Source organism: Telopea speciosissima, chromosome 1 (assembly GCF_018873765.1).
Source record: "Telopea speciosissima isolate NSW1024214 ecotype Mountain lineage chromosome 1, Tspe_v1, whole genome shotgun sequence".
NCBI classification, from domain to species: Eukaryota; Viridiplantae; Streptophyta; class Magnoliopsida; order Proteales; family Proteaceae; genus Telopea; species Telopea speciosissima.
In genome coordinates, this window is record NC_057916.1 from 72190988 (window position 1) to 72201406 (window position 10419).

General features: G+C 37.7%; 1 protein-coding gene across 1 annotated transcript; it reads left to right on the forward strand.

Moving 5' to 3' along the window:
- The first annotated feature begins 5635 nt into the window (after window positions 1-5635).
- LOC122665265 (monocopper oxidase-like protein SKU5) lies at window positions 5636-10200 on the forward strand. The gene is made up of 9 exons (XM_043861374.1): window positions 5636-5954; window positions 6184-6293; window positions 6422-6692; window positions 6802-6940; window positions 7573-7939; window positions 8096-8461; window positions 8566-8644; window positions 9470-9673; window positions 9785-10200. Exons 1-8 carry the CDS (start codon window positions 5814-5816, stop codon window positions 9671-9673), a joined length of 1677 nt encoding a protein of 558 aa, XP_043717309.1. The 5' UTR covers window positions 5636-5813; the 3' UTR covers window positions 9785-10200.
- The last annotated feature ends 219 nt before the right edge of the window (window positions 10201-10419 follow it).

The following is a 10419-nucleotide window of genomic DNA, read 5'->3' on the forward strand; positions in this document are numbered from 1 at the left end:
GCTTTGCTCAAGGCCTCAAACCTGGACCGTTCTTGACTCAGGGCCAGAAATTTCCAGCCCTGACCCATCTTCAGGGCTAAGGTTTCTCAACCAAGATGTTATTCGGGCTCAGGCCAAAAGGAACAAACTTGAACCCCTACCCACCTTTCAGTGAAGCAGGTTTTCCGACTCAACCTTTCAGGGATCGTGGTTGGGCCGAGTGCAGACCATGGGTGGTAAGGTATGGCCTTGGTTTTAAGCTTGTTGGGTAAACATATCATCCTTATTGCCTTAAGCTAGAGGTTCATTCTCTTCACATCTTCTTCTTCCTTATATTCTGAATTTTAGACCAACAGCACCACCACATGCCCGAAAAGAAAATCAAAGAAAGAAAGATAAATATCACTTTTCCTGTTTAAAATTCTGGATAGAAACAACTACTTTCATTATGCATAATGAAGCATGCACATTAGGTTGGACCCATATATATATATATATATATATATATATATATATATATATATATCTCTGCCCATTTAAAGTTTTCTGTAGGCTGGGATGGGCTCAACATGTATTAATAATATATCTATATAACCTGAGCAGATGTTTGGGCTGAGTCAGAAAGTTAGACTAACCTGGGCCCAGCTTAAATTTATATAGGGTGAGTAGTCCCAGCTTGAATTTATACAGTGATTAAAAGACAGACCTGAGCCCAGCCCGAGTGAGGAAGGAGCCCAGCTAGAGGAAACTATATCGATTGGCCTGAATGTACACCGAATTTTAATTGTTAGGTTTCCTTAATATAAGGGTCCCTTTAAGACCCTTATATATTTTATATGAGAGGAGGTTGTATGATTGAGTTGAACCTAAGGGTGTCAAACGGGATGGTTCTGGCTATTCGGGATGGTTTCTTATCCATTCCGGTCCCAAGGGGGCCAATTCCAGACCCATCTCATTTTTAAACGGGGTTGGAAACGGTAGATATCAAAACAAGGATCTGATCTCATTTAATAAAGAAATGGTCCGGTGTTGGTTCCTTAATATGGTTCTGATCACTGGTCCGGTGTTGGTTCCTTAATATGGTTCTGATCACTTAAAGTCGCAAACACTCAAAATCTTAAAATTTCTTAAGCATAAAAATAATTGAATATATACTACCAAACATACAAACACTCAAATAAATCCAAAATCGTTACCCAACAAAAAAAACTTTTAATTTTCAAATCCCAGATTATTCAAATAAACATATTTCATATCCATGTTAACATCCTAAATTGCCAAAATAGTTCTGAAACATTAAATCCAAATGATCAAAAAGGAAAATCTAAATCTCCAACACTCTTCTCTGTCATCAATATCTTCAAATTTTTAATTTCACAAAAGTGTTCTTGTATATTGAAATAGCACTATTTTTAATAAATGAAATATCAGAAAAACAAATAACGTAGGAGAACTGGAGATTGCTGACCACAAGATCATCTTCCTAGTCCTAGGAAGAGAAGAAGAATAAGTATTATATAAAATATAGTATAGGTGAGGACATGAATTCATGATTAATATAATAATAATGTTACGCGTAAAAGATTGCACATGCCTTTTGAAATCCCAACATTAAAAGGGTAAAGGAAATTTGGTGCTTGATCTCCGCCTTAATTCTTCCTCTTTGCCGCACATCTCGCGCCAGAGAATGCGAATGCTGTGAGTGAGAACGTCTCCTTAATTTTCTGGGTCACCGCTCCTGTATACTTTGTACCTCATTCATGTTAAAAGTCAGTCTTAACAAGAAGAAACAAAGATCTTATATACTAAATTGTATTTATGTTACATAAATAAATAAAAGAAAGGAAGAAGAAGAAGAAGATAATATTATACATTGGACGTAAAGAACAACAACACACAAACCCCATGCTAATTAATTAATTGATGCAAAAAGACATTCATTCATTATCCAAATCAATTCAGTCTTTTTGGTTTGTTTAATATATTAAGGGGGCGATGTTCAGAAGGGACAATCATTTCGGTCATTCAGTGGGGCAGGTCGATCATTTCGCCCACCCAATGTGTTTGGGTGCATCCCAAAATAGTTTCTCATAAATTAATTTAAGGTTAAAATTTAAAATTTAATGCTAACAGGCATTAATATATTTGGATTACTTTTTTTCATCAATCTTAGCTTTCTACATTTAATATATTTTAATGTTACGGGTGTTGCATGCCCCGTTGTACCCATAATATGGTAGGATAAGGTATGGTATTATCAAATATATAGTTATAATTAATTAGGGGCTGGGAGTGTAGGGGCCATGCACATGTGGTAGACAATGAGAATGCACTGATATCTGGGGTGGGATGGTCATTTTGCCACCCACTATGTATGGGCAAGGCCCCTGTGTCTCACACAAAGAACTTTTCTTCAATTAATAGAGTCCCTCTGTGCCTCATTTTTTTAATTAAAAAAATTTAGCATGGTTATTTTTTTTTTGTATGAATTAAAAAAAAGTTTGTATGGTTAATGACTTAATGGAATGGTGTGAAAGTAGTGATATACCTACTTGAAGGAGTGGGGGACTTATGATACACGTAGAATCCGACCTCTAGTAATCAGATGACACGTGGAATGAACCAAGGGCTAATAAGCATGACCGATAAAGCTTGGACTAGCTAGCCGCCCAAGTTAAACCCCTAACTTCGGACGCCTCACACTAGATTCATGCTCAAAGAACTTTACACGTGGCCTGCAAAAGGGATAATCATCCACGATACTAGCTCAACCATTGAGAAATTCTATTAAGCTATTCCTGCTAAAATCTCCCGCCTACTTAAGGAATACATGATCTAGAGAATAAGGACATTTCCAAAGACATCATATAAATAAGGAAACCACACTCAACGGCAAGTAAGAGAACTTTCATTCCACTAGTCGATTGGATTCATCTTGGAGCTCTGCAACTAGCATTTTCGTTTCAAGATCCAATAACTACTGTTCTTCTAAGATCTGACTTAAGCATTGGAGAATCCTCCTAAAGCTCACTCTAGGTCACTCATTTACTCTATCTTCCAGTCTTCTTGTGTGCAAGATCGAATCGGACCACAAGGAAGATCTTGACAGCAACAACTATCATCCTAATTCCTAACACGTGATGTCAGAATTGAGAGTCCTCACTTTAATGTCATTCATATCCAACGGTTAAAGTTGATTGATAATGCAAATAATCACTTCATTGCGAATCTTTAAATTTTTTGGTGAAAACTTCAGTGCAAATCGCCTACTCATAGATGGAAGAAATAAATTTGGAACACTCACGAGTCACGCCCGTACTCAAGAAACGAACGATCGGATGGAGAGGCCCCATATGAGATGTGACGCACGCTTACCTCACCTGTCCTCTTCCCTTAGACATTGACTCTCATTCTTTTCGTGGAACATCTCATGAGGCCAACGACCCTCCCTAGTCCCTACTGTTCAGCAAAAGGATAGGAAACAAACCAGGCAATCACTTCTTTCCATTTTTTCTCACATTTCCTTCGTGGCTATGGGGCCTCTGGACCTCTTCCCTGAAATAGCCCTAAGAATAAGTGGGTTTTCCTCAATCCTTAGTCCTTACCTTTCACGAATTTTTATTTCCTACAATTCTGACACCCTTCACGCCTCATTTTATGCTAAAAGTCTAAAGTCATTCGAAAGCCTTTCAATGAGGGTTGTACAAATGTTCAACTGTTAAGTTTTCTTATGCCTAGAATATCCCGCTACACCCTTTTTGAGATTTGTCTTTGATGCCCTTAAAGATTTGGGTCCCACCTTCCTTATGACAAACAATGTGGTTTGAAGTATAATCAAATTCAAGGGAAAATGGAACTCTACTCATATATTTTATCACAGATTTTTCTTATTTTGTTCAAATTGTCTCTTTTTTTGTCATGGCGTGGATAATGATGTGTGTTCTTTCTATCCGAAGTTAGCCGTTAAGGCTAATTGTGATAAATTATCAATGTCAACCTCTCGATATTTAGACAATGTAATCTTTCTTCTTCATTTGTGTTTTATTATTAAATATATAATTATTAAATATGATAAGAAATTTATATAGTTTATATATCACGTGGGTTCTTTTTTAGGTTTGATAATTTTCACTTTTTTTCCTTTCGAACAATTTCCTTTGTAATCAAACGTAACATCAATCACTCAATCACTCTTCGATATCCTCTTCAATCTGTTTTAAGACATATTGCCTAAAAGTTCGTACAACAATCATTTTACCGTCCTATGTACCCTAGCCCGTGGTCCAATCAAGGTTGTGGATATTTCAGTCTAGATTGGATTGGACTCAATCGATTAAGAATCAATTAGAATCACCTATAATCTATATATATCCTAACCCTAGCTTTTGAATATGAATCAGTTAAGAATCAATTAGAATCGCCTATATAATCTATCCAAATTCTGGATTTTGTATATGAATCGGTTAAGAATCAATCTATCCTAACCTTAGATTTTGTATATGAATCAGTTAAGAATCAATAAGAATCACCTATAATCAATCCTAACACTAGATTTTGTTTAAAAGGTCGAGCAAAATTCGTAGAAAATAAACCTACCCCAAAAGAGTTCAAATTTGGAGCATCATTCTAATGCTTCTTCAAGTTACATTTAACATTAACTTGAATAATGAAAACCATTTCATAATCACTCCAAAAAAAGTATACAAAACAGGCAGTGTGCTGGCAAGGCAACAAAATTTTTTGCTCTACATAACAAGTTATGTTAAAATTAATCCCCTTAAGAAAAGAATGGAAATACTTGTAAGTTTTGAGCAAATGGTGTCATAAGGGCTTCCTCTTCCTCCATACGTTGTATAATTTACTTGTCCAAAAGGAAAACTTTACAAATGATCTGTACCAATATCGGATCGATATCTTATCCACATTGATTCCAATTGAAATGAGGGAGAAAAAACCCCTCTCTGATGACGCCGTGAGAGTCTGACCTATGTCCGTCACTCCGACCTCAGTTGTCTTGTATCAGATATACTCGGAAAGTCGACAAACGGCTACCTAGACTCCGTTAGGTTCTGTGGCCCACATGTTTATCTTGAGAACCGAACAGCTACTTTTAGATCAGACGGTCCTCAGGCTCTTTGATATTTCGGATCCAAACTGCCTAGGTCCTGGGACCTACCGACCAGCTCATCTGTAACCCTCTCCCTAAAGTAGAATCTAAAAAAACCGCGTAAACTGAGAAGATTGAAATGATTTCAATTGGGACCCCCGCGATGAAGGGCCATCCCCACGTGGCAACTTTTGCAGAAAATCGGAACGTTGGAAAAGAAGCTTCGGGGACGCCGAAATTAGTGTGCGTTACTGGACTGAAGTAACTGCACACTCTCTCGTATAAGCCCTATATCTTATGACCCGACCCGACCGACCAATGTGTACCTCCAAAAGCGATTTCTTCCCATTTTTAAAATTTATTTTTATTTCTGGGGGGTTGGGATTTGGAAAGATCTAATTTTATTTTAATTTTCTTTCCAAAATTTCAACGATTTGGGCTTGACCGGATGGAAACAACCCTAGGAAATCTCCCTCACACTCACAAGGCTTGGTAGTGAGAGCCTTGAAGTGGAGGTTGTAGTAGTAGTGGTTGTAATTGGGCAGTAAGCGCGAGGGGCTTCAGAAAAAGCCGTTTCTTCGTTACAGTTTACAATACAGTCTCTCTTCGTCTCCACACCATCCACCCCTCCTCTTCAATCGTCTCAATTTCTCACTGAGATTATGTAAAAACATCGAAACGAGCAGGGTTTTCTGTTGGGTTAATTGACTCTCTCTCTCTCTCATACATGGCTTCAATTGGGGTTTTCCAGTATTTCATGATCTACATTGCTCCGTTTCTGAGCCTCTGTTTCGCCGCAGATCCCTTTGTTTCTTACGACTGGACGGTTTCTTACATTACGGCTTCACCACTGGGTGTTGAGCAGCAGGTTTTGTTCTTCGATCTCTATTTCCTTGTTTGTTCTTTTGAGGTTTTAAATCTTCCCCCTTGTTGGAACGATATGCTGTTCTCTCAGAAAAGAAGTGTTTTCTGTAGTCTGTGTTGGTGTTCATTCTCTGCTTTAATTAAAATAGAAAAAAAAAGATGCACTTTTGAGTTCCTTGAAGCTTGTCTGGGTTTGTATTTTCTGTAATTCTTTTAACTCTTTGAAACTGTAGGTGATTGCGATTAACGGGAAGTTTCCGGGTCCTATTGTTAACGTGACTACCAATAACAATGTTGCTGTTAATGTGCTTAATAGATTGGGCGAAGATATCCTCTATACTTGGTAGAGACTCATCAACCCTGTCTTTTTCTCTTTTCGTTTATGCATACTGTTTTAGTGGTGATAGAGATGTGCGAACAACCCTGTCAAGAGTTTTTGGGATAATAATGATTGTGACCATCTTTGTACAGGAATGGCATCCAACACCGTCGTAATTCCTGGCAAGATGGTGTTCTCGGCACCAATTGTGCTATCCCCAAGGATTATAATTGGACTTATCAGTTTCAGGTTAAGGATCAGATCGGGAGCTTCTTCTACTTCCCTTCTCTCAATCTTCAGAGAGCAGCGGGCGGTTATGGTGGTATCATTGTAAATAACCGGGATATAATTCCCATTCCATTCGCCACTCCTGATGGGGATATCACCATCTTCATTGGTGACTGGTACAACCGAAATCATACGGTTAGTCTTCCTGCGTGCTAGTTGGTCCCTTGTCTTTGTGAATATTTACCTTGAGGGGTCTTGATTCAAGGCCGCGATATGATGCTCTGTTTCTATTTTTGGGTTGCAGGATCTGAGGAACACCCTTGATGCCGGGAAGAGCCTTGGCATGCCGGATGGAGTTCTCATAAACGGGAAGGGTCCTTACAGATACAACACCACGCTTGTTCCGGATGGCATTGAATATGAAACTATTGAAGTCCAGCCAGGTATATTCATACGGTTTTTCGAAACATACCCATTGTTAATAAATTACCAATGGGCATAAGCTGGACAAGTTTTTCTGTGCGGATTCAAGTTTTTATTGGCCAGTCTTAATGAAGCAGAAAACTTGACTATTTAAGTTAATCAGTCAGACTTGTTTTAGATTTCAGTCCATCCAAAGTATAAAAATTAGAGGTCATGCAGTGAAAGGAGATACAATACCTCTGTTCTATCTTTTAAGTACTGAAATTATATTTGACCTGTCAATAATTCACCAAAGGATATACCTCTGTTCTATCTTTTAAGTACTAAAATTATATTTGAACTGTCAATAATGTCAAGCAGATGGTTTGACATAGAATTTACATCCATCTTATACTTGGGATCAATTGACTGAATTGCCACAAATGCCATAGCAGAGGTGATTTTAATAGATCGTTAAAATTGATAAACATGTAATCTCTGTTTTATGAACCACTAATACTGGGTCATTAAATTGTTTCTTGTATTTGAAAATCTTCATTACTGAACATTATCTGAGTTTTGCCCTTTTGGGTCACGGTGAAGTTGTTATTGACACTACCTCTACTCAGGTTGTGAAGTACACTCGATTTACAATGCTTTGGTGTTGAGACAGGGAAAACTTACCGTCTTCGCGTCCATAATGTTGGAATCTCGACTAGTTTGAACTTCAGGATCCAGAATCATAACCTGCTTCTTGCAGAGACAGAGGGATCATACACAACGCAACAAAACTATACTAGCCTAGATATTCATGTCGGACAGTCTTATTCTTTCTTGGTTACCATGAGTCAGAATGCAAGTACAGATTACTACATTGTGGCAAGTGCTAGGTTTGTGAATGAGTCTCTTTGGCAAAGAGTCACAGGTGTTGCCATCTTGCACTATACAAATTCCAAGGGTAAAGCCAGTGGTCCTCTCCCTGACCCACCAAATGATGTTTATGACAAGACCTATTCAATGAACCAGGCAAGATCCATCAGGTTTGTTCACATTATCTCTTTGGAATTCATTTCCTTATTTTTATTTCTTGTTTGGGATGAATTTTTCCTTTGTACTCAAAAGTAAAAGAACTCTTCCAAGAACTATGTATAAGTTATATCAATATGGATTCTGATTTATGTTCCTGAAATTTTCAGGTGGAATGTTTCTGCTAGTGGTGCACGTCCTAATCCCCAAGGATCTTTTAGATATGGTTCGATAAATGTGACTGATTCATATTTGCTGAAGAACAAACCACCTGTGATGATTAATGGAAAACGCCAGGCAACACTAAGCGGGATCTCATATGTTAATCCCACTACACCAATCAGGCTTGCTGATGATTACAATTTGAAGGGAGTATACAAACTTGATTTCCCCAAAACGCCTCTTACTGGAGCACCCAAGATGGAATCATCTGTAATTAATGGTACATATAGGGGATTTATGGAAGTAATATTACAAAACAATGACACAACAGTACAGAGCTTTCACTTGGATGGTTATGCATTTTTTGTGGTTGGGTAGGCAATCCTTTCTCCTTAATGCCATTGATAACTATGAGTTTGTGATTGCCTGCTTCTGTCTGTCCTGCTGTTCAGAATTAGATTTGTTTGCCTGGTTGCAGGATGGATTATGGAGAGTGGACAGAGAGCAACAGGGGTTCATACAATAAATGGGATGCAGTTGCTCGGTCCACAGTACAGGTATTCCATGGTTTCCTGTCTTGTTCTTATGTATATCCATCAGAACTATCATTGTACTTTTTCTTTTCTATATTCTTGTTTTACCAGTCTATTTTGTTTTGTGTTATTGATGAACAAAATCTTTTTTTTGTTTGCTCCAACTAAAAGTGCTAGCCAGAAATGCTTTCTTTGGTTTGGTGAACACATGTTATTGATATGGAACAATATGCTGATGGTGTGTGCCATTGTAATATTAGGTCAACACTAACCTACACTCTGTGTTTCTTTCAAATTTTATTTTTTTAAAAAGTTTGGATTGGTGAATCAGTGGCAGCATAATGTGGCGAGGAGTGAGGAAACCAGAAATCTTGAAGCATATGTGTCCAACTATATGACTCATTAGTTTACAAAATTCATTAATTACATGTAGCTTGAACAGTAGACCTGAGAGCTTGATCAAAGCATGCTGTCAGTGAATACAATTCTTGCATGGTTGACTTGAGATTTTAGCTTAATAAATGAGCAATAGCTAACCACACCATAGTGATAGTCATATAATTTTTGGTCCATGTATATTAAAACAATATAATCAAACTTTAATCAACCGGACTGCCTGGGTTATTGGACCAGGAGAGAAAAATTTGTTATTCCGTCTGTTTTTTAAAATATTGATGTTTGAAAATAACTGAATGGCTGAATTTAGTGTGCTTCTTGCCAGACCTATAAGGATAATAAAGGATAATAAATCATGAAAAATTAAACTGTAATAATAATTTGAGGTACAAAACATATTTTGGATGCAATGTGTGTTTCCATAAGTCTAATTCAAATATTCTTGTTTTGTAGGTTTTCCCGGGGGCATGGACAGCTATTTTAGTCTCGCTTGATAATGTTGGGGTTTGGAACCTGAGAACACAAAACCTCGACTCGTGGTATCTTGGCCAAGAAACTTATGTCCGTATTGTTAATCCAGAGGCCAACAACAAGACTGAGTTGCCCAGGCCGGAAAATGCCTTTTATTGTGGTCAACTATCGTATTTGATGAAGTAGGAATCCAATTCCTTTTGCACCAATTATTCTCTCTTCTTATAATGCGAGAGTTTGTTATTTGTACAACTGAATGGGAATTAACCTTCATTATTCTTTCACATGTTCAGGGCAAAACCAAATTCGTCTTCTGCATCATCAATCACAGGAGGAAGATCAAAGCTGCTCTTCATACTGCAGATGTTTGTCCTTTTTGCCATTTTCATTTTCCGCTAAGCTTCTCGTCATGTTAAACTTCTCTGATGGGTGATGGTGTTGGTGATGGGTTTTCTTATTCCTGTTGCCTGTTGGAGCATGCTTGCTTGGATGGCTTTTTTTCCTAGTTGTGTGTGTTTAGGTGTGCAGAACTAGTCCTGTCAATATTAATTTTTTTTATTGTGATTTTACTGGCCTGTTTTGTTTCTAGCCCATTGTATTGGTAAGTCACCCCATTTCCTTGTAATTCAGGATGATATTGGGGATATTTCATTCTTTTCCATCTTAAATTTGTGTACTGATGATGACTCGCCAATTTTCAATACCACCTGACTGACTATTGATTCCCTTACCAGCCATAGTTTTGACTCTGAGATTGTTCTGAGTTTGTTATTTTTGTGTGATAAAGTGGACAATTGAAACTCATGAGCCAATGTGCTTAAAATTTGCTGACAAACGTGAATGCGAGTGAGAATGTTGGCGATGTGGTTGAGTTGTTTTGTGGTCCATTTTATGTTTTTGAATGCCTTTTGTTCTGTTCTCTGGATTCTGGA

Bases quoted from the DNA above. Each gene is read 5' to 3' on its own strand.
- LOC122665265 (XM_043861374.1), top strand. From the start codon at position 5,814: ATGGCTTCAATTGGGGTTTTCCAGTATTTCATGATCTACATTGCTCCG. The intron at 7,940-8,095 runs GTTTGTTCACAT...TGAAATTTTCAG, and splicing joins AACCAGGCAAGATCCATCAG to GTGGAATGTTTCTGCTAGTG. The intron at 8,645-9,469 runs GTATTCCATGGT...CTTGTTTTGTAG, and splicing joins TTGCTCGGTCCACAGTACAG to GTTTTCCCGGGGGCATGGAC.